Source organism: Arabidopsis thaliana, assembly GCF_000001735.4.
Source record: "Arabidopsis thaliana chromosome 1 sequence".
In the NCBI taxonomy this organism is placed as follows: domain Eukaryota; kingdom Viridiplantae; phylum Streptophyta; class Magnoliopsida; order Brassicales; family Brassicaceae; genus Arabidopsis; species Arabidopsis thaliana.
Window position 1 is genome coordinate 5,107,257 of NC_003070.9, and position 27,094 is coordinate 5,134,350.

Genomic DNA, 27,094 nt, shown 5'->3' on the forward strand with positions numbered 1-27,094 from the left:
TTATTGTTTGTGACAGAAGAAAAGTCCTTTAGGTTAATAAGTTGTTCTATCTACATGAGATGTACATTAAATTTTCAAGAAAGATTAGCTTCTTTGTCATCTATTTGTTTTTAAACTTGAACTGGATCCAAATACAGTAATGGCACAAGTGGAGACCAATTGAATAAAAATCAAAGATTAGCTTCCTTTTTGTCTAATGTAAAGAGTGCGACTTCAAAATATGTCTTAACTGTTCTAAAAACCAGTATTCAAGAATCGAAGATACACACCAAAAAAAAGTGGGAAAGTTGTGATAGAAATTAGCGACCCAAGAAAACATGAGTAGTCGCGTGTATGTTTGTGTAGACTGGAAGTTAGAACTCCAAACATATCTATTATAATGCAGTGTGCCCACACGAACAAAGAAATTAACAATATAAAGAATATGTCTTAGCAAACCCCCTTACTTCCAAGCCACTGCATCGATGTCGTCTCTAGCTTGTTTGTAAAGCTCTAGCCGTTTAGCTAAGGTTCCTCTTCGTTCCATCAGCTGTGGGTCTTCGTCCAACATAGCACCCAGCTTCTCCTTCTGCACCATCATTTTTCTTAAATTTATTCTCGATTTGGGCATGGCATTTTCTACAAGGTAACAAAATAATCCAAAGGGTAATAATATAGTTTACCTCTTTCCTGCCAACTTGAGCGTAGAAGAAGTTGAGAAGCGATCTCTTAGCTTCTCTAACTTGGCAGTAAACGACAGCTTTGGGAAGAGAGTTTCTCAATGTGTCGCAGACCATGTTTATGTATGCACTCACGTTGGATCCTGAATTATCCAAAGTCAACAAACAAAGACTTGATAATGTATCATTTCTAAGTAAAGGGAGGCGAGAGAGACACGTACCGATCTTTCTGAAGTGATTATCGGAGTAGGGGTCTGCGTTTGGTGCTGGGGCATTCCTTGGGTTTGGTTTCTCTTTCTCGGGTTCAAGATGGAGTTTCCTGAAGAACTCAACCGTGAGGTAGCTAGATTCCATATCCACCAGACGCAAAACCGTTTTCCTGCTTTCGTCTCTGAATCTTTCAAGAGCTTCATTTGCAGCAGCTGCTATATCGCTTGCTAGAGTCGGGAAACGCTTCAGTTCCTGAAAAAAACAGCAATGGTATGTTAGGACTAAAACAGAGCGTAAAGAGCTAGGAAGAGTTCTCAAAACCAAAGGCATCTTGTCAGTTCTTACCTCTGTTTCTGAAATTGACTTTCTGACCAGCTCCTTCAATACGAAATGCACCTAGGAAATATCAAACAGCAATCAAGAATATAGTCAATTTACTAAAACTTAAGTCTCAAAAGTAATGCAATCTAATAAATTTTGGAAGCATACTGCATCGACAGTGGCTTCAGCTGGTCCTTTGAAATAGCTTATGGATCCATCAATGAGCCTTCTGTATCCTTGTTCAGGAGCAATAAGATGCGGCTGATAACCATCTGCTTCTGAAACAACCTTCTGAACATTTTTGGTAGACAGATGTCGATCAAAGGGAAGTTTCTTTAAGGCTGCTGGTAATTGATGGTCGAAAACTCCATAAATTCGGTCTCCACCAGGTCGTCTGATACAAACAACATAATGACTGTCAGAAGACCAACTTTACCGGACGTACATTGTGAAATTATGTGAAGCATTTTCTGGCAAACATCTATGAAAAGGTCATTGATGTAATTTTTTTACTAAAACTGCACATCCTTAGTCTGGAAACTGACTAGAAGGTAAGCAAAATTCATTATAGAGCAGCACATTACTCTGGAAACGACACTATCTCTTAAAAAAATTCATAGACTCCAAGTTGATCATCACAGTCGCAATGTAATAGTACACCAACAAGAAGTTATAAGCTTTACGAATAAGAAGTAGAATAACTAAATCACTTACCCTCCATCCAAGTGCTCCTTAAAGACACGATCAAATGCCCGGCAGAGTTCCAAAATTGTGTAAAGTTGGGCCTGAAATCATATATTTAGTGAGTGACTAACCATACGATTCTGATGCAACTCTGAATTCCAATTACTTAATGGTTTAAAATCTTACTCCTGAATCTACTGCAATGGGTCTCCCAATCCTATCAAGTTCTGCATTTATCTCATCGATGCTTTTGTTGATCAAAGCAACAATACTGGGGATTTTCTGCCTGATAACAGTCTCTAAGTGCTAATAGAGAGGAAAACAAAGAAGGAAGAAAGTCAAAGCTAAGCATTCAAGCTTTAATTTAAACGAGATCTGTGCAAGTAAATCCAAAGGGTACCTGAGACAAGAGTTTTGCTAGATATTCTGATCCCATTCTACTGGCTAAGTGCCCGTATTCAGGGCTTGTTTCAAAATATTCTTGCTCTTTTCTACGTGCAGCAATCATATCGACTCTCTTATTAATATCAGCTTGTGAACGATTCACAATTCCAACCCAGGGATGTTGCAAACGGTATGACCTTCCCTCAAGAACCTTCATCAAATAGGTAGAGGAGGTGTCACAATATATTAAACAAGTAACAGAATTAGTTGACACCCCAAGGTGCAGAAATCAAGAAAGACGCTTACATCTAGACAATCTGTTCCTTTATCCATGATATCAAGCTTGGTTGCAACACCAAAAGTCCTTTCGCCTACAGAAATATATTAGAAGGTTAAGAAAATGTTGTGGAGTGTAAAAAGTCACTACTTACCAGTTATTAGGAAACTACATTTAGGTCGTACCTGTAGGATCAACTTCTCTAGCAAGTTTTATAGCATCTGAGGTAGCAATATCTTGATTTGCTGGAGAAATAGCCAATATGATGCAATTTGGCTGCAGTTAAAAGATTTTATGGATAAGCTTCCAGAGTTGACATTATAGTGAGTGATGATGATCAAATGCATTCTTCTGTTCAACTTGGTTGGAAAAGTTGAAAAGATTGCCGAAACCGTCTCAGTAATAGCTTAGAGCAAGACTGACCTTTTCAACATAAGACCGGACCATATTTTCAATGTCTTGGACAATACTTTCCGGTTGTCCATCTACACGAATAATATTCATATCAGTGACTAGTTTAAGCACAAGATTCATATCAGTAACTAGTTTAAGCACAAGCTAAGCTACTGGATAAAAAATAGTAAACTCTTACCTACAGCGACCTTGGTCAAACCCGGAAGATCTATGAGCGTCAGATTAACAACTGTAGAGAAAAGAGTAGAGTGAGAAATCAAAGTCACATGGAAGAGGTTAGCAAAATTGGAATCTTCAAATCTAATTGTACTACTCGTTATCTCATTACAGCTGGTATCAAACTATCAATAATATAGGAAATTTACGGTGTTGGTTTCTGAACTAACTACAATAGGAATGCATAACAGGAAATGTGGTCTTAAGCACAAACCATTAGGAGAATATATGCTCAGCTGAATTGGAATGTTTGAGATTTGTTTTGACTTCCCAGTAATACGATCAGTTTCATCCTCAATTTCTTTCCGCACAGCAGCTGAAAAGAGAATAACACTTAGATTAGCCCGACATGCCTTTGTCGATTTCACTGTTTCCAGCAATTAGCGTGAAAGATTCAATCAAACTACCAAAATCAGCAAATCTCTTCTTAGGAGCATGAAGAAACTCAGCGTACTCAGTTGTCCCGTCTTCAGTCTTATGAAGTTGCAACACCAATGGCCTCCTTGTAACGATACCTGATAAAATCAAATGGTATCAATTTAGATGGTCTCCTTCTTCAGTCTCATGTTTTTCGAAGTAGTCAAAATGTTCATGTAATGCTCTCAAGATCACAGAGCTTCGCTAAATTGTTTGAAATCGAAGCAACTAATAAGAGCACGAAATTCCGAAAACCTAATTTCAATTCCAAACATCGAAGACACTAGACAAAATTGCTTAACGAGAGGTAAAATTACCAGATCCACGAGGCAGAAAATCTCTTCCCACAACACTTTCTAGAACTGAAGATTTTCCGGAACTCTGATCCACAATATCAACCAAACAAAAATGATAAATCAGAAACGTGGAGATTGAAGAGGCGAGAAGTGAGATCGGATCTTAACGTAGAAATGTGTATATTCAATAGAAAGAGATCAAACCTGGCCACCAACGACAGCGACGGTTGGGAGAGCTTCCCAAAGCGACATTCCTTCACCGCCATGATCTCCGAGGACAGTACACGCCCTCTGGATTTTGTTTATCAGACCTATCAAACTTTTCATCGTCGCCATGTTTCCTGGAACGTATCACAGATCCAGAAAATCTCTCACCGACGCTCAGATCTAGATCTAACGAAACGAATATAGTTATCGGAGGATGGATTTGAAACGTCCGGTGAGTTGTTACTCTCTCGCGGTAGCAGGAGGGATTGATGAATCTGGGAGAAAAGAGGAAAGAACCCAATGGAGCAGAGAACGGTAATGGGAAAAACAATTTCAAACCAAAAAAGTAGGACTACTTGCTCAAATATATAATACTTTTGGACCGAAAGTGAAAATATATCAAATCCCACGTCGCTAAACGCGTACCGGTCAATGATACGGAACCGGTTCAATTCATGTGGTTATGTTCTTTTTTTCTTTCTTTTTTACTCAAAAGTCAAAACTACTAATTATCATTAAGACCTGATTACATTACAAATGTACTTTTTTCCCAATAAAGTCTGACTACAAATGTTGTAAATATCCTTCTCAAATCTCAATGATGGTGTTCTTATAACTCATGTGGTGTTCATTAACTCTATCTCTCTCTCTTTTTGTATATAGCTTTTTTGGGTTTTACCAGTTCTTTTTTTGAACACCAAGAAGAGTTCTTTTAAAGATAAAAAATTAGGCTACCAATATAATCGAGGTTAATAAGAAAATTAACTAAGAGGAGAGAGTGACACACACAAAACAAGAGAGTAAAAAAGCTTAAAATGTTGAACAAAACAACCCTACCTCTACTACTGCAGTACTACTATACATAACGCAACAGAGTAAGAAATATATCAGCTAAGTGAAGTCAATGTCTCCCTTTACCTTGAATGTTGGAATGCTTTAGAGAAACACACATCGAATCAATCAGGTACTTTACACGATTATCTCTTTCGGCTTTTGAATCCCTTCTCTCAATTTGGTACAAGAACCTTAAGGCAAGCCACAGAGACCAACCAGTGATTGATCGAATCAGTTTGTCACTGTGTGCTCCTCGTCATCCCGATTCGTCCAGACACTCTACCAAATGATAAAATACATAAACAATAATGACATCTAAAGGTAATAATAAAGCTTATTGTAGTTGATATGATAATACATTAATACCTTCCAGAAAGTAGCTGAGCTGTGTTTCCCTTTGAGACCGAGAGACGTCTGGTCTTACTATCTTGTTGTCCTTTATCAACAACACGCATTGCAGCAACTTCTTTCCCCATTACAGCTACTTCTCTTCGCATCTTCTTTGCCTCAACGTCCATCGCCTTTGTTAATGTTTCAACCTTCTTGGCCAACATCTAAATATACACAACCCATATCTTTAGACTTATATTATACAACATTTCATATAAAGGCGGCAAAGAACAGGAAAAAAGGCCAAACACTAGCAAACCTCAATCGCTTCGTCCTTGTCTCTCAGGCTCTGATCTTTTTCATGCGCCGCTTTTCTTAATGTTATGACCTCTTTCTGCAGCAGATCGTACAAGACACCTGGGACGCTATCATTATTTGTTGCCTTGTCAGCTGATTCTTCTTCCCCTTTTATTGAGCTAGGCGATTCGCCTCTGCTAGTTCCTTCAGAAGACTTGTGGTTCAAAGGAAAATTCGATCTCGGTCCATTTATTAGCACTTTGCTTCTATCCAATGATCTGGTGCCCCCATCAAATGATCTTGATGTTCCTTTCGCATGCTTCAATACAGTGCTTGCACTAGCAGTCAATGATCTCAACTGAGAACTTGGTGTTCTCTTAATCAGCGAGCCATTTGATGTAATTTTTGGACTTGTTTCAGCTCCACCAAGGGATTGTCTTCGAGTAGGCCCGTTGCTCGAACTTCTACCAACAGATGTGCCTCTGCTGCTGCTGCTCGTAGGCCCCTTTAAACTCTCTTCTAACACTCTAAGCCGCAGTAAAAATTTCTCCTAAAAATAAGTAAAAGCAGCAATTCCTCAGTTAGGAGATTAAAAAAAATAAGATGGTGTCCCGCAGCTATGATTCTACCTTCAGCTGAGCTTCAGATTTTGCAGCTCGGTCAGCTATGGCAAGTTTGTCGCGTAGTTGTTGCATTTCTCCCTGTCCAAACATAACGGTGGTGGCAATAGTATAAGTTAATCTCCGTGAATATGAATCACAATTTGAAGCAGCAAGAGAATTTAAATATTAATATGTATCAGCAATGACCTGCAAAAATCTACGTTCTTCAAGCCACTGCCTTACAGGCATCACTTTGTCATTAGAATCTTTCCATTCGTTAGCTACAACAGTAGCAACTCTGTTTGCATTTACCTTCGCACGGGCCAATTCCCGTTCAAGGATTTTCCTCTCTTCCTAAGGAAAACACAAAACACCACAATTACGATCAGTACGAGACCAAAACACTAACAAGAAAAACAGTAAGTTATTGAGGTACTATAGAAGCATATGAAATATACATTCATTTCTTGGAATTTCCTTTGGTAATCTCTCACTGCGTTTGCGGCTGCACCACCAGCAAGAACAGCTTCTTCTAATTCCCGAACACTCTGCATAAGCTTTTCAACTTCTGCAACCTTCTGTCTGTGCATCTTGTCTATAATTCTATTCTCTTCCTATTTTAACCAATGTATCAACAAATAAGGCCACCACAGTGGTAAGAAAAGGAAGAGATACCCTATTCTGGTGTTCCAATATGTAAAAGAAATGATATAGACATACCTGACAAATTTCAATCTGTTTCATCAATTCTTGGTTCTTATTCTGGAGATCATCAACCATTGAAGCCTTTGCCAATGCAGACTGAACTGTCCTTTCAGCGTCAAGCAAAGCTGCTTCCTTTGATTTGGTTAGGCGGTCCAATGATTTATTGTCGTCTTGAAGTTTAGCAATCTACCAATCAAAACATGTAAACCCATATGAGAAAGCTGTTAAATGTCCCGTAAGTTGTTGAATCGAGCTATACAAAGGTAATTCTGGTTCAAAGGAAGGAAAATACTTCTTGTCTCGAAAGTTTCAGTTCAGCTTCTAAAGGGGCAAGAATAGCTTCAATTGGAGGCATGTCATCATCCTTTTGAGCAGCATGAACCCTACGAAGAGAAGCTTCTGCTGCAAACTGAGCTGCCATGGAAGCCTTCTTTTCTTCATTTATCTTCTTGATTTCAAGGTTCTGTGACAACATACAACATCATTATATATAGAATCAATATAAATAAGCGATCAAAGAACAAAGGAGATATTAGAAGCATACTTTACTCTCAAGAAGATTTTCAATAAGTTTGAGTTTTTCCGCCATCTTTCCCAACTCTTCAGTGAGCTTCAGCACTCAAATAAAATAGCAGAGAAGTCAGTACACAGAGAGTGTAAAGAGAGAAACTTTATATGACATAATTCCAAACAAGTAAAACCAAGCTCAGGCTACATGACTACATATTCTATAAATAGGAATATCACAATGCCACTCAAGCTAAATACTTTGTTTATGTAATGGAAGCTTAAAGTGTAAGGGCATAAACCTCTTCAACAGCCTTCTCTCTTTGTCGTTCAGACAACCTCAAAGCTTTGATTTCAGCTTGTCCTTCAGATAATTCCCTATCCTTATCTGTATAACCAAGTCATTGTTTCAAACACAAGAAGCAAAGTACTAATCCAAAAACCAATCTCAAATTCCATTGTCAAATCATCAACAAAATCACATTTCTCGTACCTCTGACTTCATTCTCCAGCCGATTTAACTCAATTCTCACGGGATCTGAGCCATGGAGAAGGTTCATGAACTCGTTATCCGCGTCAAAGCTTGGTCTCATTGACCTCCGTCGTGACATGCCTTTGCTTCCTCCTTCTCGATAAGAAGCCGATATAGCCAATGAAGGTGACATAAATCCTCTTTCCTCCATTACTTCCGATCTCAATCCTCACCACAATTCAAAATTGAACCAAAATGCTAAAGTTGTAAATTAGATCGGTATATATCAGAAAACAAACGAAGAGGACAACACTACAAAGCTCATCAAATGCTTGGGCTTAAGAGAAGAAGAGAACACTTCTTGTTTTTGTTTTGTTTTGTTTTGCAGAGAGATAGAGAGATTTAAATGAGGTTTAAGGGTATGGTTGTTAAAGAGTGACAACGATAGAGACTGATTAGCGTCACTGTTAATTACTGTTTAATTGTGTGCTCCTCTTTGATTTTATTAACTAGTTTCATAAGGAGAAATTGGGTAATTAGCAATGAAGTAGTACATTCTTGTCCAAAAGAAATTATCATAACACTGGTGTTTCGTAGAAATATGGTTAATTTACATTGAAGGGATTAGGGACCATCTGTATTTATTTTGTATGTGTTGTCAAATTATTAGGGACCATCCCATTTTGTCCAAACATGTACGACAAATGTAAAATCACTAGACACCATGTCTCATGATTCTAACTAAAATGACACAACTTCTATTCTGGTTTTTTTTTTCTCAATCAAATTTCAGATTTAACTTTGGTGTACATTCATGTTATTTTCCCCTTTTTTTTTTTTTATCATCACGCATAATATATTTGTATAGATTAATTTTCGTTGAATTTGATACTGTATTCATTTCTTGAAGATACTAGTAGTATATAGTGAAGAAATCAATGTAAGAGGAGACAAGAATCTTTGAGCTTTAATGAGCCGAACATGTCCCTAAGTCCGGACCACGGTCAAACCAACTAATCTCAAATTTTGAGCTGTTTCTTTACATTATATTATATCTTAGTTTCATACTTTCATTGTATTACGTTATTCATCTAAACACATTTCATTTACGTAGTTACGTTTCTTTTGTTTTCTACCGTCTTTTACATTATTCATCTAAACAAATTTAACTATTTCCTGATAGACGGTAGAAATCTACATAAAGTTTACATGCAGAAACAACCAAAACTTTACATACTCGTGAATATCATTCCTAAGTTTGACGTAAACACACTAATCTATCCTATTCCTACCTAATAATTTGTTGCTAATTTTTCTATTGTGTTGTTTTTTTCCTCGAGTGGAGGATAAAGATCAACCAAAAAAGGGGAAACAAAAGCTGCCAGAAAATTCTACTTTGGTTCTACGAAAATTTGGAATGGAATCCAACGTCGAGAGCAAGATCAGTCAAAGTCAAAACTCCCAATTGTGCAACTGTATAACTTTTAACCAAGATTTTCTTTCAAAAACTTCTGATACATCATTTTCAAGTTTGTAAGAATTTAGCATGCAAATACAATAAGTTAACTAAGTTTAAAGGAAAAACTAAAGGAAAACAAGAAGTATTTAGCCAACAACAACACCTCGATGAAGAAATTACATAATACAGATAGAATTGACAGACAAGGCCCCGAATATAAGAGGGAACTACAGAATTATTTTCTCTTTTCGTATTTTTGATTCTCTTTGAAGGGGAAATTTCCCCAAAGAGCAATTTAAAGTTACAAGAAAGCCGCTAAACCCTATTAAGTGAAATTGGATGCATATTAAGAAAGAAAGAAAAAAGTGATGGATCAGAAGGAGAATGGACTTAAGAGAGACTCGTCAAGTTCTTTAAAACCTGCGTATACACCATCCGTCTTGTTCGGTGGCAGAGCTAGTCTCCTAACCTCTGTCATATACCTGTTCGTAAAAAGACATATCTTCGTGTTTTCAGAGATTCTTGATTTTAAAGTATACTTAAAAATTAGGGGTGGGCAAGAAAAGCAGACCAAATCGAAACAAAATGACAGAGACAAACTTGCCTGTTTGCAGCGTTTGCAATCTTATCACGTGCCCCTTGGTTAAGAGCAGCTTTGTTCTCTAGCGCAAACGAGCCGCCTAGTATCAGAGAAGACCTGGTTGGACTCGACCCCATTCTGTCTGACAATACAGACATTGCCCATTCACGGAGTACCACTAGAACTGAACGAAGGAGGCGGATTCTTAGATTTGGGGATGGCACAACAGCTGCATTGGATAATAATCGGTCATAAGCGTTGAGCACAGGTTCAGCTGCGCCTTTGCAAGCGGCTAGAAGAGCTTTAGCTATGTCTTCATCCCTAACATTTTCAATCCTTTCTGATCTCTCCTGTAAAATTTTCCACAAGATGCACTCAAATTCAGTTCATAACCCAATGAAATGAGTCAACAACTCTACTAGAAGGATGGGCTTACAAGTGCAGCTCTCTCAAGGTGAAGGCATAAAACATCCAGCGGTAAAACAACTCCATCGCCAGGGTATATATGAGATCCGACTCTCTTAAGAACTGCACAGGCCTCACGTATTCCGCCTTGTGAAAGAGCTTGGTCAATGAGTCTAGCCCATGTTTCCCTTATTATACTTGAATCAGCATCACCAGAATAGTTGGCAAAGTAAAGCATTTCCAGACAGATCTGCACAGAGTGAAGCCAGAACAGCAAACAAGCAATGTAAGCATACACAGAGAGTCGACTATACTAGCACTGAATCTTTCCAATTCAATAGTTTAATCTTATGATTTTCCAATTTTAAACTAGGATACTGGTGCAACAATTCTCAGCATGACCTAAAACAGTCATTATCGACTTTAAGTTACGTTTAGCATGAATAGAACCTACGAATTTCCAGAATATCAGCTAAGTTACAGCTATAGAGGAATAGTGGCTCTCCTTTTTCTATGGTTACTTCTAGAAAACCAGTTACCCAGAAACATGGTCCAAAAATACATTGATTAACGAGAATATATATATAAAGATGATAGTTTATGATTTTAAGACTCACCTCCCAGAGCTCAAATGGGACAGCATACTCATTATACAACTGTGTTACACTTTTAAGTTCCGAGGAGACCTCCATGGCCATTTCATTTGCTGCATTTGCTAAGTTGGTATCATCACTAGAATCACCATCCAGTACTTGCCCGTTCTGGTCAGAGTCCTGCATGGCAACCGAGGACTCAAAATTGGAAGCTATAGCTTCAAGTTTGTCCCTGATCTTAATTTGGAACTGAAGAACTGCGAGTTTTCCTTCAAGCAGATCAAGCAATCCACTGTCAGAAACACCTTGAGCAGAACCTACTAAACCATCGCTATTACTCGCATTCTTGGCCTGTAAAACTGCTTGACTTAGGTCGTCTCGCCTAAATTCACAAGGCAGCAACCCATTAGAGATGAAAAAGGAAGGGAGAGTAGAAGAAACAAGTAATGTGACTTAGGGAAACATTCAACATTTAATTTAGGGATATATTCAACACATAACATAAAAGAATGTTTACCTTCGTTCAAGGGTAGGACTGTCCCCTAAACTAATAGCACGTCTCTCTGCAAGCCTTAGAAACACGTGAGCAGCAAGCACATGTTGTCTCTTTGACACATAGTATTTTGCAAGAAGATCAAAATATTTTGCTTGATCTGATGAAATCTGTGTTCCTGAGTGACCCAGCGGAGATGATCCAGTAGATACAGCCCCGACCTATGGCATAAGGAGACAAATGTGAGTATTCCTATAAAGTAGTTGCAGTGTCTACCACTAAACCTGACTTATTTTTTGTTTCGCAGTTGGTGGCAGACTGAGGCTGCTAGTTTTTAGCTATGGAGGTTATTTAGTATAACAAGTAGACAAATTCCTGAACATTTAAGGTTATGCCTCATTTACGTGACAAAATACGATAGAAAATCTTGACACCATAACAATGGAAATAACTTTAAAGGGCTAACGTGTAATTAGCAAACCTGTGATTCAGAGTGACTGCCAGCATTCTGGAGAAAAGGTACCAAATCCGGACCACCGTACTCCAGGAGCTCGTTTTCAAGATGCAGTTCAATCATGGCCTTGTATAGGTACTCTCGGAACGCTCTGTCAGTTGATTGCACACCAAGATGAACGATCTGGCATATATATTGACTACGTGAAGCCTCGTCTAGCGTGGGACTAGCTAGAGGACTAGCTAGAGATCGCAAGGCGTTGGCAATAATCTCATAGCATTGTTTCCGCTGAGCAAGAGCATGCTCTCTTATGGAAGCATCAAGTTGGTCATTAAAAGCATCACCAGCAGGATCAAGAGCTTGGGCCTTCTGCAAAGGCAAGCAGACAACAGCTTCATAGAACCTGTAGAAAATTAGAATACAAAAAAGTGGAATCTTAAAAGAGAGGGTAACAAAACATGCATCATGTATAATTGATTTCGAATTAAGCTGGCCGTTTTGCCTTGATGAAGTTGGTTTATGCACTTAATTCTTGAGTGAATCCTTAATTGTAAATTCGATTTAAAAGGCTAAAATAATTCAATTTTTCTCTGACTGCCACTACGTATAATAGCTTAAACTAAAATTAACTAAAAGGTTTATTGACTAACGATCACAAACTGCAACAAACCAAGTGTGTAGATATCTACTTGGATAGAAAAAAACCTAACCTCAAATCCTCAAAACGTTTGCAGACAGTTTGGAGATCTGCAGATCCAGGGACCTTACTCAAGAAACTGAACGCCTCTCTAGCAACATTCTCCTTCTCTTCAGCATCTGAGGTTAAAGCAGCTCTCTCAAGGCGTTCAACAGCTAAGTAGAATTTGTAATCAGACTCCTTGAAGTAACTTGGGCAACCTTCACGTAGTCGCGGGCTAATATCGTCAACTGTTCCCCTGCCATCTGAGCCAGTATAATACTGCGGCACCCATAGTATCAGAATTAAATTGGTGAGTCAAAACATTTAGGAAGGGGACACTAAGGCTATATAAAAGACTGGTACCTCCATCACGGCAGATATGAGCCTTGTTGCAATTTGGTCACCCTCTTCAGAACAAACTAGCTGATGGAATGTCAACTGAACTAAAGCTTGCTTTAGATTTGCATCAAGCTCCTGAACTAATCTAGCAACATGATGTTGAGAAAGAAGTTGTAGTAGGAAAAGGGCTTCTGCAGATCTGAGAAGTAACTGCCTAATACACTCCATAGCCCTCACCTGCAGGAGGGTAAGACTAATTAATGACTTCAGACTTCCACAACAGACCAATTAAAGAGGACGAAAGAAATAATAGTTTATAAGAATTCGACAAATTATACCTCTGTGGCAGCCAATTCAGCAGGACTATATGGCAATCGCTGTCTTTTATTTGCTGACTCGCCTCCGTTGGAATATGCTCCAAACAAGTTCCTAACCATATTCCTCTCAGTAGCTCCCAACTCTGAACCAGTACCATACAAAATAGAGCCAGTTACATCTCCTAACCCAGCAACACATCCATAAAGCCCCCTTCTCTGGTTCCTTCTAGATCTTAAGAATTTCTCCAACGATCGAATCTTGCTTTCCAGCACATGCATAGCACTGGTAGAAAGACGACAAATCACAACTCCGTCCTCAGACATGGTGTCAGAACTAGTTTTTTTTGACATCACGGGAAGTTCCCATAGGGGAAACAGTAACCTTGATGTGCAAAGGCAGAGCCCTTCGTGAGCACCTGAGAAAATGGGCTCGGCTTCTTGAACAACTTGGCCCATGCTGAAACCTCCAGTTGCTGTTCTAGTATTTGACAATCCACTACTGCCATCAAATTGTGGCATTCCTACAATTCTCGGATCCTCAAAAGCCTCAGCTGCTTTATCGGCAACAATGTTACTAATTAAATCTTCAAAATTTATTATCCGGGCAGCTAACATCAAGCACATGGCAGCTGCTTCGCCTACTCCAAAGCGGGTGAAAAAATCTTCTAGAAGGGACCTTGGAGAGTTGGATTCCAGAAGTCTTCTCAAGATATCAACAGGCCTATTGAAAACAAGTTCCATCATACCCATGGTGGTAAAAACAACAATCTTTCTCCTTGGCAAAATATGCTGGGTTGAAAGATCACTTCTCGCCCAGAGTTTTCCACATGCCTTTTCATAAGATTCTCCGGAGACTTCGACACCACAGTATTCTAGTTCTGAATATAATGATTGAATAGTAGCAGCAGTATCAGGAGAGGGGAGCACATCTGCTACAAAAAGCATACGGCCTTCAATAGGAAGGGAAGACACAACTTCTCGTAAAGCCCGAGAACTCCTTGAACTTGGCCCTGAACTGCTGCCAGCCTGAGAGTGCACGCTTGAATCTCTGCTAACAACAAGAAGAGAAGACATAGCAGGTGGCGATGAATCTGAAAGGACAAGAGTTCCAACAGAATAGTATGCTGTTTCAATCTTCATAGATAGGTCGTCGTTCTGAGTTCTACCGGCTACAGATGCGGCCCCAAAACCCAGTCCAACACCAACACCCAATGGAGGAGATGGCCTGGTTGAAACCACTTTCAGACAGTTTGGAGTCTGGCGGTGGTTGTTGAAACCACTGAAGCTAATAGTACTACCACTTCCACTTGAGGAGGTGGAAAGATACATCCTCCTGCCATCTGATAATGCTGCAACAAGGTGCAACCATTTTGATTCCAACATGGACAATGGTGAAATACTGACTATGGATGGCTTGTTAGATCGACCTGCCACTGCTGACTGACGATTTCCTTGGCTCAAATCCTTCTGATTTAATAGATTCCTTTCTTCTGCCACCTTCTTAAGAGGACCTTCCCCATTTGGCCCAGAAACATATGCTTGAAGTTTCATCTCTTCAGTGCGGGCATATAAAATTTGCCTTTCATTATCAACAACCATCTCTACAACAGGATCTACAGCACCAAACTTGAATACATTTGGAACAACCCACCTAAAACCAACAGAATTGGGGATAAATGTTTAAAAAACTATCAGAAAGCTTGGTTTATCTCAGATTTCAGATTCAAACAGCAGAGAGAAGAGATAAAATAGAAGGACATAGAGAATGTGTGTACCTTGAGATCATACTACCTACGCCTGCAGTAAGGCACACTTTACGACAACGTTTATTCCAGCCAGAGCCAGTTGTATATAGCAGCTCATATATGTGACCATCACGTCCAGCCATGAAAATACGCCCTTTATTGGTACATGTAACGCATGTCATTGTCACTCCATCTGATGATATTGTATAGTCGGGCAGAGGTTGTACTGAAATTTCAGCATAAGGATCTCTACCATCAGGTCCTTCAGTGCAGCACACTCCAACAAGAACCAACTGATGAGAAGTAAAGTTTTATAAGAAATCAGATACAGTACACACAAAAAAAAACTAAAGAAAGTTGTGATCAGATTGCATCATTGAAAAAGAGTCACCTCAACAGGAGTTGCCAGCACCAGAAGATATTGAATAGCTTCAACAAAAACTCCAGGTCTACATTTCGCTAGACCAACCGCACAAATTGCCTGTTCCTCCCCACTATACTCAGGACACTGCCCATCCCTAATTTGACATCACATTTATCAAAAGAAAGGACAACTACGAAAGTAAGGCAATCTCAAGCTTCTAAGTTCTACATTCCCCTCTTAACTAAAAGGAAAAGGTTACCTTTTGTCAAAACGCCACAGAAACAAAGAATTATCGACGGATGCCCAAGCCCGTCGAATCTCTGGAAAGATTCCACATAAGGCCGTCCCTTCCCCGCCGGCTGTATTATACCTCTCAATGAGTACAGAAGGCAATTCCCAAGTCTCACCAACCTCAATCAACGGCGGCCACTGCAACAAAGCCAAAACACCTATAAGACAAAGCTCGAGCTGCTCTAACCCTAACTATAATTGAGCTAAAATCTCCCATCAAATCGAGAACCCAATAGCAACAATCGAAAGAAAAGTAGCTAATTGAAGGAGGTAGAATCGTTCCTGAAGCTAACCTCTCTGGGATGAGTAGAATATGGATGACTAGCGTATCTAGAAGCTTCAAGAGCTTCTTCTAGATCGAGCTGCGATGCGGCTTCTCGGCCAATGCGGTCACCAATACAAATTCCCGCGCTCGTCACATCACGCATCACAATCTCATCGTCTTGTGACATCTTATTGGAAGAATAAACAACACTGGAACGAATCCAAAACCACAATAAAATACGCGGATTTTTAAACAGAGAACCCTAGTGAAGTTCTTGGGAGCGAGAAAACCAAAACCCTAAATCGATTTTGGCTCCCTCGCAAAACCAAGAGAGCGGGAATAAGAAAGAGAAGTTCAAAATTCCGATTGGAGAAGAAGAAGTGAGGGAGAAGGAAAACAAAAGGTGTCTGCCTGGACACAGTAAAAGAGATAGTCGCAAGGGTTTAATACGGACGGGACAGGGTTTCTCTCGGAAAATGCTAATTTGCCTTTCCTTTCCGGCTAAACAAGTCGGGTCGAACTTTGTTGTTGCCTTCCCCGGGTCGGGTTAATTCGTTTCAAATTATTTTTAAATTTTTTTAAAAATTCGAAAACAAAATATTTTCAAATTGATTGTAAGATTATAGTTATAAATTTGGTAATTATTATATTTATAGAAATGATATTATTTTAATAAAAATATATAAGAAATTACTTATTTTTTAATAAAATAAATATTAAGTACATTTATCATTTTCTTCTACTCATTGGCACACTGGATTATTTTAAAAACATGTACAGTTTAGAGTCTAAACTTAAAATCATTTTACTCTTAATTTGTCATACACATTAACTGCGTTTCAGCATATGGTAAAATCTCATATGTTAAATTTTTCTTGAATTTGTCGTATGTAGAGAGAAAACTTATGACTCAAGACCTTGTATAAACTTGTGGGCTGGTGAATAGTTTTGGTTTTGGATGAATTTTTCTAAAAGAGTGGCTAGCTGAAAAGTAAAAACCAACAATAATGAGAATTTGTAATAACCCTGTCTTACCACCTTATAAACAATTTTCACATTTGATAACAAATCATATAAGTATATGACCTTGATGCATGCATCTAGGTGTAATCACATACAAATGAACGTGTATGTTTTTATATTCTATATGCAATTTCAAAATTCAACATTTGATTGTTTAATTATATCCGTTAGGTTTAGTAATAGTTGTATTAATCATTTATTGAAGTTTTTTATATTAAAAAACTGACATAATTCACTTTTCGTGGTTTAGTGAAACCATTAATGTTCCATCTCTTTTCCATGGACTCACAGACCAGTAACCACACGTCCTAATGGTGGGGTTGACGCACATGACGTCGTCGTCCCTCAAGTGTAAACATTAACCTGCCGCGTATGGATATCGACTTCGGTTCTAAAATATTATAGTTACATGTTTTTTGTTGTTTTTGGTAAAAGGTTAAATTAACAATTTGTATTCTTTTTTGTTAAAATTCACCCTTATGGTGTCACTAATTGTTTTTTTTTTTTTAGATTTTAAATTAACCGCTATTAATGATTTATTTTCAAAAGTTGATAGGAAAAAATAAAAATATAAAGAGCAAAAAAGAGTTTAGAAAATGTATGTCGTTTTTCTATAAAAAGGATAAGCCGCAAGGAGGCAAAAGACAACGCTTTTTGTCTTATCTCAAATCTTTTGTTCACTCACCCCATCATAACTTCATAACTCCTATCCAATCTTTGCTTATAACTATTATCAAACAATTCTTAACTTCGATCTCTAACCTGCAAAAACATTCATTACACTCTTCAGATCCTCCTTCCCTTTAGCCGCCAAAGCAAAACCGTCATCGATCTCTCTTCTTTTATACAGTCAAAAATTAGATTCAGATTCTTCAAGAACTCTGTTTTTCTAGTAGCATGGTGTGTTTGGTCTCCCGTACGGGTCGTCAATCCCAAAGATACAACAAGGGACGGCGTCAAGTCGTCGGGTATGTTTCATCTATATCTTTTTCCACTAATCACCATTCTAAGAGTTGACTTTGTGTGAGTTTAAAATTTGCAGGTGTATTCCATACAGACTCAAGATTTCGAGTGATGGCACAATTAGCGACGAATTTGAGGTTCTTGTTATTTCATCACAAAAGGGTCACGCTCTGATGTTCCCAAAGGTATACTAACTTTGACTCCTAACAAGAACAACTAATAAATCATAACTATTCGTTTATAATATTAGTCTTCTAGGTTTTAACTAATTTACCCTGTAATTGATTTTAATAATGCCAGGGTGGTTGGGAGCTTGATGAATCTGTAGAAGAAGCTGCGTCAAGAGAATCTCTAGAAGAAGCTGGAGTTGTTGGAAACGTTGAGGTAAATTTGAAACTGAACACATGATTACGTTTTGGGATTGTTTTACTTATATCTTTCTCCAAAATTTGTAAAGTAATTTGATATTTGGTGCAGAGACAACTTGGAAAATGGGATTTCTTAAGCAAAAGCAAAGGAACATTCTATGAAGGATTCATGTTCCCAATGCTTGTGAAAGAAGAGCTTGAGCTTTGGCCTGAACAACATCTTCGTCAAAGAATTTGGATGAAAGTTGATGAAGCAAGAGACGCTTGTAGAGATTGGTGGATGAAGGAAGCGTTAGATGTTTTGGTCCAAAGGCTTTCTTTACTATCATTGAAGCCTATGGAAGAAGACGAGAACCTTCCACTGATCTCTATCTACTGATCAAAAAAAAAACAATCAGACGTGTTCTTGATCACTTTGTATATAACATCTTACGCCTGCCTTTCCATGAAGAGTCTACTCTACTGCTGCAGGAAAAGTATGTACAGTGAAACTTTAGGTGTGAACTTGGCCGAGATTTGTTTGGATTTCGGTTTGGTTTAACAAAAAGGTTTTGTAATTGTTGTCATGATGTATCCGCAACTGCTTAGGATGGGAGGAAGAAGACAGAAGCAAAGAGTGCAAACAAAAAACTGTACAATAACGTTTCCTCTCTTTGCATCTCTCCTCATCTTCAAATGAATCTATGATCTAAATGAAACTAATAAAGAGAATTTACAGAAAATCATATTCACAAGACTATTATACAACTTAATTCTGTTTTCTTAACTGCATATATTTGTTATTTTGAATTTCATGATAAGTTAAAAAAGAAAAAAAGAACCCAACAGCTACTAAATACGAATATATGCTATTTTTAGTTAAATATAGGGAGATATTATATCAAGTAATAAAGAAATATTAGGTTTGGTTTTAAATCAAAAGAGAAAAATTAGGTTTGCACACGAACGATGGTGGAGACATGAAGAACATGCTGGTGACATCATTGATGATGGTGATGGGTTACACGTGGTATGGTAAGGGAGTTGCTGAGTCATCATCCCTTGGGATTTGATGTATTCCGCTTTATCTTTTGGCAAAACTTTGTTCGCATTGGTAACAAGATTTTTCCAACTACTTTAAAGTGTCATCATCAGCCAATAATATTGATTATTCAAATAGAAGATAAAATATTTACTAGTCTATGGAGTTAACATGGATTTTATTATTATTAATTGTGGGAAACTATGATGTTCCACGTCTTTATGTGTCATCCTCTTTGTCGGTACCAAGAAAAAATGTCATCTGATCTGATTTACGGTAAGAAAAAAAAGCAAGATCCACGTTTTGTCCAGTCCCTGTGAAAGTGTGAACGATCAACTTCTAAACATATGAAATTATTTAATTTATCACTACCTAATATACATTTGATTATTGGAATATAACAAGTTAGACCGTTTGGGCCCATTATTCTTTATCGACACCTTCATCAGATGCAAAATAACTCGGTTGGGTGTGCTACTCAAACTCAAAATAATTCGCGTTGGTCACAGTCATGCCCGAACCAAATTTTAGCGAGGGGAATTTGTGAATTTTAACTTTGTCAACATACTCTCGATGATTCATTATAGTCAATAACAAAGCAATTTTTTAATATGATATCGCTCATTGCAATGATGTAATCGACGACATCGGATGTCCGTAATTACAACACCAAGTCAGCAATTCATCTAAACCAGTTAACGTGTGTATCCTATAGTATTAATCATCCCTTAAACCCATGCAATTTTCCACGTCTAAAACGTCATCCGCTTAACAGTAAAAAAACGTCAACCAAAAAATTTCAAATTTTCAATATTACTATTTTATTCTTAATTTTTCATCCAACTTCATGATAGTCAACTTCGAGAGAAAAAAATATATATTTTATGTAAATCTCCTTTTTCCATATACGTCGTGGGTTACTCGAACGGAATGATCAATGAAAGTTCCACTGTTCATACTCGTAAAAACCCAAACGTATAATGCAAAACCCAATCAAGGCATATATTTCTATCTTCGAGCCCAATATAATAAGCCCAAGGTTTGAAGTGGGCTGTTTTAATACAACCGAATTAAACCAACCAAATTGAATTGAATTCGAAACTTAATTGAACTAATAAAACTTTGGTTCGAGTTTAGCCATAACTTTACTCGGAAATCGGACCGAATCAAACCAAAACCAAATTTAACGTTGAAGGAGAACTAGTGAAGGTGTATTATCAGCGACAAACGGGGTTGGCTAAACAGATACATTTTGAAGTTTTCAGACAAATAAAAAAATAAATTCAAGTAGACGATTTCAATTTGGCATTTACAATCTCAACTAAAATGTAATCATTTGATGTATAATGCCACACAAGTTGACTATCGTATATGTCAAAACCTTGACCGAAGATTTTTTTAGTTAATTCTCCACCAGGCCCCTATACCATCACTCGTTTGATAGAGCAAAAGAGGAAAGAAGTTAAACTCAAAAAGTAACAACAAAAGTAGACAGTTTAAAACGAACAGGATATTCTCTATAATTTGTAATTTTCACTTTTCATGGAAGTTTCGTGGAAGTAGAGCTCTTACTATTTCGATCTTGTTTCTTTGTTTTAAGTTTACACTAGTCTAGGTTGCACAGAAAGAATGCAAAAAAGTTTAGACTAGTCTTCCGATTAATGTTCGTTGAAAGACGAATGCAAACAAATTATCTAACAACCATAAAAAGAACTGTATATATATGAAAATCGTGGATTTCTTCTACTCTTGTCTCTTACTTTTTTTTTTTTTCCTTTTTGCAGTTTAGATGCAATTAAATATTATGTTGTGCTTTAATTTTCATCAATAACTGTAATAAAATAACTCATAATTTTTTAATTTTTTTTTATAAAAACAATTTTTCTGAAACTTAGATTAATTAGGAAGAGCGAGAGAGTAGTATTGTTTTGGTGTCACTTTCTCGACGTTGTAATTTAATTCTTGTAACCAAATAGTGGAATATACAATGAAGAAACATTCATATACTGTATGTCTAAACTTTCACAACAAGCATTTTTTTTTGTTCAAATCACAACAAGCATATTAACAACACAAACAGAGGATTAAACCTCGTTTTATTACTACATATAAAAGACAAATGAATTACATAAAGAAATAATTCTTAGCGGGTCATGCCGCCTTGGAAGACCGGAGCACCCATGGCCACACCTCCTTGATTCTGTTGTCTCTCCACGTTCCCCGCCCATCCTAAAATACCACATTAATTTTTAACGAATGTCAATGTTTTGAGATTACACTTAACAATCAATTATTAACAAAATGAAACAAAAAAAAAACAGTATAACGAAGAAATAAATTACCAAGACTCATATCGTAACCGCGGTGCTTGAGTTCACGGTATTGTTGGGTCAAAGAACAAAGCTCACAGCAGAAATGTTTAAGGCAATCAGTACAATCATCTCCTTTAATATTATATTGAGCTCTCATCTTTCCACGATAGAAACATGAGTATATACATGCACAACCAGTTACTACGGCTATCAACGCGTATAGAGCTCCAGCAGTACCACACGCTGAAATGTTTTGAACCAGCAATAATTTATCACTATGCCGCCAAATTTGACAAAGGCATTTTTATGACATCGTGTATTATAAGAAACTTACATGTGGATCCTCGATCTACAATCTCGGCGACTTGGCCAAAGGTGATACATGGACACCAGAATGTGATACAACCTGTTCATTAATTTTCGCAAGATAAATAATAAGTACTTTTTACTTAATTTTATCATAATTAAGTCTTAACTGATTAAGATATATAGATAAAGGGTTTCAATAACATATTTATTACAGGCATAAATTACTTGTTTTCAGTTGTTTACACATACACTATATATATATATATATAATATTTATAAGTGATTGTGAAAAGAGTGATTACAATTTTTGCAGTCAGAAAAGCAATCACAGAAGCCTGTGGACCATTCTCCTTCAGCATGAGGCTTGGCATGAAGGTGTTGAGCTTCCATGAAGAGAGAGAGAGAACAAAAAAGAAGAAGAGAGTTTTAAATGGAAAGCAATGTAAGGTTTTGTAACATAAAGGAAGAATGATGCTTGTATTTATAAGGACATTATTCCATTATTTTTTTAACTCGTCAGAACCTAAATTTTTTAAAACCATGAAATTCGTCACACGGTTTTGTTTGATTTTGAAAATAGCCATCACCATTAACTAAATATTTGCGTGACTTTTACCAAGTCCTTCTAATGGATAATGTTTGAAATATGAGAAATTGCACATATATATAACTGTTTTTCCATCATTTTTCACGAAAGAAAAACATACTTTTTTTTTTAGCACTTACATGGACTTACAAATGCACGCTACAATGATAACTATTACTAGCTCTTTTAAAACTAGTCGTTATTTTTGTTAGAATATTTAGATATTTTATATAAACAATCAATTAATAGAAAAGCTTCGTTTTGAAACAAGTCTTTCATCTGAGCAGTCAATACCATTACAGAAAACATTCTTTTCTAAAAAAATATTAATGCCCCAATATTGAAATATATATACATATTTGTTTTACTAATTTAGAGTGATAAAACTAATAGTATTTTTCTAAAAATAAATTTAGTATATTTTTCTTAAATTATTATAAATATCTCCATGATATATCCAAATTATTAGTTTTACTAAATAAAAATTCATACTTCAAAAATCTACATATGTGACTCTAGAAATTAAAGTTTCTCAAATGGTTATAAATCTCTTTTTTAGTTTTATTCTTTGTTTTTTTGTCGTCTTTTTGTTCTTTGTTTTTATGTTGTGGGAAGTTTAGTGAATATTTGCGTTCAAAAATTCAGTCCAAATCGATGAGAAGTATAACTATTACAATTTGCAAAGAATTGGTCTGAATATATATTGTAACTTGTAACTGAGAAAATAATTTAATATGAAAATAATTTATATTAAGAAAACTAATAATAATTTAAAGTATTAAAATAAAGAATAAATAATTCAAGTCGACGGTATCATTTGTATCTTTCCATTGGCATATCATTTGACCAAATATTTTTTTAAACATATCTATAGAAGATGTCTAATGGATGACTAATGGCAAGCAAGTGACTATTTCCAAGGCATATGCCGCATATTATTGACCAAATATTTTTAAAGACTTATACTCTCCAATCATTTTACAAATTAGTGTTCTAAATAGCAAAACATGTGTATATATATATAAACTAATCAATTTTGCAATATTAGATAACTGGACGTGTAAAGATAGTTAAGAAGGTTAATAATTTCAAAATACTTGAATATTTGGCCTAGAAAATTAGTTTCGCCTAATTAAAACAATTTTCCCGACTTGGCGACTTGTTCACCCGGTAAATTAACTTTGAAATGAACACATACTAATTTTCAAATTAAACTTGGTTAAGAACTTCCACCAATATATCAAACCATATTTAACTACTACTTTTTAACTTAATAAGTAGAAATCCTCGAGCAAAGTCACAAATGCATGAAGAATCACTTATATCAAAAAATTGACACTTATATTTCGCACACAATATCTAATTGCCACTATGTTCAAGACAACATTACTATCAAAGAGAAATTAAAGAAAAAAACAGAACTTGAGAGAGATTGTGAAATATGCCTAGTGAGAATATTTATAAGGAACACATTATTTTTAGTTTTATTAAAAATTCGTTATAACTTCAAAAACAGTTTTATTCTACAATAAGTTTATGTGTATCTGGAGCTGGTATCCAAAATAGTAAAATAGGTTGTATCTATTTTTTAGGGTTACTTCTTTGTATTTTTGTATGAATATGCACTAACAAAAAAAAAGGGTGTCATGTGAATATCAGACAAATGATGAAATGGATCGTAGACGAATTAGTTAATTACACACACACGATAAAAGAAGCAAGTGGAGTTTTTTCAATCGAAGAATTCGTCGGATGGATGTATGTAGCTAACTAACTATCATCATTACCATATGGCCATCTTTTGTCTCTGTAAATTATTACAACATGTACCAATATCTTAGCTCATTGGTCCACTTTGCCTTTTGGCCTTTGCGTGTTGACTGGGAGAATTTGGTGAAGCCGTCCACAACATTCAGAACAATACGAAGGTTCCGATTCGTTCTGACGTGGAAATTAAATCGATATGTAGAATAGTTTGAATTAAATTAATAGTGGAAAATAAACAGTGTACGTGCATAATAATAGTTTCATTTTCTTATATATACATCACTAATCATAAACACTTAAAGACTGACAAAATTTGAAATGTGTAAGAGCCGCTATATAGATGTAAGATTTTTCTTTATTTGATAATTTCAACTTGTTTTTTTCTTGTTTTGATCTTCTTAATAGTGCAAGGCTAGTGGGTGTACTTGTTGAGCTGCCGTAGATGCTTTATTAATCTCACCGGCCATATAGGTTTAAAGGCCCAAATGTATATTTTTTTCTGTATATGTTCGAAGTTAGTATCACTTTATTAACACACCCTGTTAACAAATATGGCTCATTAAAGTGAATTGGACCATGACTTACAAGGATTCTAACGCACAATATAATGATCATATGTGAAACTCACTATAAGAGATTACCAAAGTACAATTTCAAACTTCATTATGAAGATGAGATGCTTCTTATTAAAATGCGTAATCTTATTTACTAAGAGAATAAATAAAAGAGAGCTTATGATGCATTCAATTACGAGTACAACTGTATGTTTAAGAAAAACAAAAATACTAGTTGTTGTACTTGTAAGAGAGAATAAAGATGTGTTGTCGAAAAAAAAAAAAAACATCACTAAAATTGGGATGGAGCTGAGAAAGAAAGCCTTTGCTCCAGTCCAAAGTCCAAACCAAGTGTTGACACTAATGGGCCTTAGAGTAATAGGCCTAATACAATTTAAAATATATATAATTTTTATTTTCTGTATATTTTTAAAAATCATTTTTTTGTTATGTTTTAAAACAAAGACATTATTTTGTATTTCCACGTAGCTGCAACCTCAAGATCTTCTTTTCTTGTTTTAGGTTTATAGACTAGTCTTCCGATTAATGTTCGTTGAATGACGAATAGAACGACCAAATAACCTAACATCCATAAAAAGGACGTAAGTATTGTTTTGGTGTAACTTTATCGACGTTGTAATTTAACACTCGTAACAATTGTGATCCATTACATTGGGATATACATTAAAGAAATACTCATGTTCAAACTTTCAAAAACAAACAGAAGATTACACAACACATACACACACGACAGAGGATTAAACCTCGTTTTTATTACACATAAGACAAATGATGATCACATAGAGAAATCAATCTTAGCGGGTCATGCCGCCTTGGAAGGCTGGAGCACCCATCGCCACTCCACCTTGATTTTGTTGTTTCTCTGCGTTCCCTGCCCATCCTAAAATACGAAAATTAATTTGTAACAAGTGTTAATTAATTTTTCGATTACACTAACAAATCAATCAGAAAAATGAAAAAAAGGTAAGATGTATCATGAAGAAATAAATTACCAAGGCTCATATCGAAACCGCGGTGCTTGAGTTCACGGTATTGTTGGGTCAAAGCACAGAGGTTACAGCAAAAATGTTTAAGGCAATCAGTACAACCATCTCCTTTAATATTGTATTGAGCTCTCATCTTTCCACTATAGAAACACGCGTACATACGCCCACAACTTGTTATTAAGTCTATCAACATGTATAATGCTCCAGCCGCACAACACGCTGAAATTTTTCGAACCAACAATTATTTATCATTAGCGCTTGCTCCCGCCAAATGTGGCAAAACCTTTTTCTATGATTTATTGAATTATAAGTTACTTACATTTGGATCCTCGATCTACAATCTCAGCGACTTGGCCAAATGTGATACATGGACAACATAATGTGATACAACCTGCATTCATTTTGGCAAGATAAATTATAAGTACTTTGGCTATTAATTTTCAGAAATTAGACCAAATTGATGAAGAAATATGGATCCAAAGTATTGAAAGCATATCTATTACATGCATAACATTACTTGTTTTCAGATTTTTACACACACGCACACACTATATATATAATATATATTTATAAGTAATTGTGAAAAGTGTAATTACAGTTTCGGCAGTCAGAGAAGCAATCACAGAAGCCTGTGGACCATTCTCCTTGAGCATGAGGCTTGGCATGAAGTTGAGCTTCCATGGAGAGAAAAATAAAGAGGTTTTTAAATAGAAAGCAATGTGTTTAAGGTTTTGTGACATAAACGAAGAATGATGCTTGTATTTATAAGAATATTAATTCCATTATTTTTGAACTCGTCGGAACCTCGACTTTTAAAAATCATAAAAAAAAAGTCTCAAGTTTTTGTTTTATCTTGAAAGTAGCCATCACCATTTACTAAATATTTGCTTTAAGGAGTATATAACCAAGTCTTTCTAGTTTTTTTTGTTTTTCTTAAGAAATCTATTTTAGTTTGTAATGGATAATGTTTGATAAATCGAAATAACATATGGATTTTCATTTAGTAAAGATTTTCATGCAGATATTTCATGGAGAGATTTATAAACATATTGGAAAAAAGTTTTTTTTTTTAATTTATCAGTTTTATCACACTACTACACACTTTAACTTATAAGAAAAGTTTATTTTTGTCTTCCCCCATTTATTTAGGATATAATGTAAACGGATTCAAATGGGTTAGTCCGTTTAAGCCTGCGGGCTTAGCAGGTTTGATGAAAATTAAATGGACAATTGTATCTTTAATTACAGAGACGAGTGACGAGCGACGAGTGACGAGCGACGAGTGACAAGCGACGAGTGACGAGCGACGAGTGACGAGCGACGAGTGACGAGCGATGACCAAATCCTACAGAAAGATGTCTAATAGTA

The 27,094-nt window shown here is 36.2% G+C and overlaps 6 protein-coding genes and 1 long non-coding RNA gene across 9 annotated transcripts; 2 read left to right on the top strand and 5 right to left on the bottom strand.

Moving 5' to 3' along the window:
- Positions 1 to 159: 159 nt before the first annotated feature.
- Positions 160 to 4,490, bottom strand: DL1C (DYNAMIN-like 1C). Its single transcript, NM_101352.3, has 16 exons — positions 4,083 to 4,490; positions 3,900 to 3,963; positions 3,573 to 3,680; positions 3,380 to 3,481; positions 3,128 to 3,178; positions 2,959 to 3,020; positions 2,721 to 2,811; positions 2,565 to 2,629; positions 2,275 to 2,469; positions 2,061 to 2,180; positions 1,905 to 1,975; positions 1,359 to 1,584; positions 1,215 to 1,265; positions 881 to 1,121; positions 663 to 802; positions 160 to 568 (listed from the first exon to the last, which is right to left on the bottom strand). Exons 1-16 carry the CDS (start codon positions 4,212 to 4,214, stop codon positions 443 to 445), a joined length of 1,845 nt encoding a protein of 614 aa, NP_172936.1. The 5' UTR covers positions 4,215 to 4,490; the 3' UTR covers positions 160 to 442.
- MAP70-4 (microtubule-associated proteins 70-4) lies at positions 4,445 to 8,258 on the bottom strand. 2 transcript variants are annotated; one of them, NM_001198067.2, is made up of 11 exons: positions 7,854 to 8,241; positions 7,663 to 7,748; positions 7,398 to 7,463; positions 7,146 to 7,316; positions 6,869 to 7,039; positions 6,607 to 6,762; positions 6,401 to 6,502; positions 6,176 to 6,247; positions 5,569 to 6,096; positions 5,286 to 5,473; positions 4,445 to 5,198 (listed from the first exon to the last, which is right to left on the bottom strand). In NM_001198067.2, exons 1-11 carry the CDS (start codon positions 8,041 to 8,043, stop codon positions 5,159 to 5,161), a joined length of 1,770 nt encoding a protein of 589 aa, NP_001184996.1. In that variant the 5' UTR covers positions 8,044 to 8,241; the 3' UTR covers positions 4,445 to 5,158. The 2 variants fall into 2 exon arrangements, with proteins under 2 accessions (NP_001184996.1, NP_563959.1); NM_101353.2 differs by having other exon boundaries at positions 4,639 to 5,198; positions 6,356 to 6,502; positions 7,854 to 8,258.
- Positions 8,259 to 9,266: 1,008 nt separating this feature from the next.
- Positions 9,267 to 16,303, bottom strand: NUP155 (nucleoporin 155). The gene is made up of 13 exons (NM_101354.3): positions 15,845 to 16,303; positions 15,520 to 15,689; positions 15,288 to 15,414; positions 14,927 to 15,189; positions 13,173 to 14,802; positions 12,859 to 13,071; positions 12,527 to 12,774; positions 11,844 to 12,219; positions 11,387 to 11,583; positions 10,894 to 11,251; positions 10,308 to 10,526; positions 9,896 to 10,221; positions 9,267 to 9,773 (listed from the first exon to the last, which is right to left on the bottom strand). Exons 1-13 carry the CDS (start codon positions 16,001 to 16,003, stop codon positions 9,665 to 9,667), a joined length of 4,395 nt encoding a protein of 1,464 aa, NP_172938.2. The 5' UTR covers positions 16,004 to 16,303; the 3' UTR covers positions 9,267 to 9,664.
- Positions 16,304 to 17,413: 1,110 nt separating this feature from the next.
- NUDT18 (nudix hydrolase homolog 18) lies at positions 17,414 to 19,024 on the top strand. Its single transcript, NM_101355.3, has 4 exons — positions 17,414 to 17,807; positions 17,882 to 17,987; positions 18,103 to 18,186; positions 18,280 to 19,024. Exons 1-4 carry the CDS (start codon positions 17,737 to 17,739, stop codon positions 18,547 to 18,549), a joined length of 531 nt encoding a protein of 176 aa, NP_172939.1. The 5' UTR covers positions 17,414 to 17,736; the 3' UTR covers positions 18,550 to 19,024.
- A 2,063-nt stretch (positions 19,025 to 21,087) lies between these two features.
- PCR2 (PLANT CADMIUM RESISTANCE 2) lies at positions 21,088 to 22,475 on the bottom strand. Of its 2 annotated transcripts, NM_101356.5 has the most exons (4): positions 22,115 to 22,475; positions 21,838 to 21,909; positions 21,534 to 21,746; positions 21,088 to 21,420 (listed from the first exon to the last, which is right to left on the bottom strand). In NM_101356.5, exons 1-4 carry the CDS (start codon positions 22,200 to 22,202, stop codon positions 21,335 to 21,337), a joined length of 459 nt encoding a protein of 152 aa, NP_172940.1. In that variant the 5' UTR covers positions 22,203 to 22,475; the 3' UTR covers positions 21,088 to 21,334. The 2 variants fall into 2 exon arrangements, with proteins under 2 accessions (NP_172940.1, NP_001320690.1); NM_001332138.1 differs by having other exon boundaries at positions 21,113 to 21,746; positions 22,115 to 22,267.
- A 1,780-nt stretch (positions 22,476 to 24,255) lies between these two features.
- AT1G05127 lies at positions 24,256 to 24,603 on the top strand. The gene has a single exon (NR_138840.1). It is a non-coding gene; the product is annotated as an other RNA (long non-coding RNA).
- A 646-nt stretch (positions 24,604 to 25,249) lies between these two features.
- On the bottom strand, positions 25,250 to 26,604 carry PCR1 (PLANT CADMIUM RESISTANCE 1). Its single transcript, NM_101357.4, has 4 exons — positions 26,323 to 26,604; positions 26,046 to 26,117; positions 25,733 to 25,945; positions 25,250 to 25,620 (listed from the first exon to the last, which is right to left on the bottom strand). Exons 1-4 carry the CDS (start codon positions 26,405 to 26,407, stop codon positions 25,535 to 25,537), a joined length of 456 nt encoding a protein of 151 aa, NP_172941.1. The 5' UTR covers positions 26,408 to 26,604; the 3' UTR covers positions 25,250 to 25,534.
- Between the last annotated feature and the right edge of the window lie 490 nt (positions 26,605 to 27,094).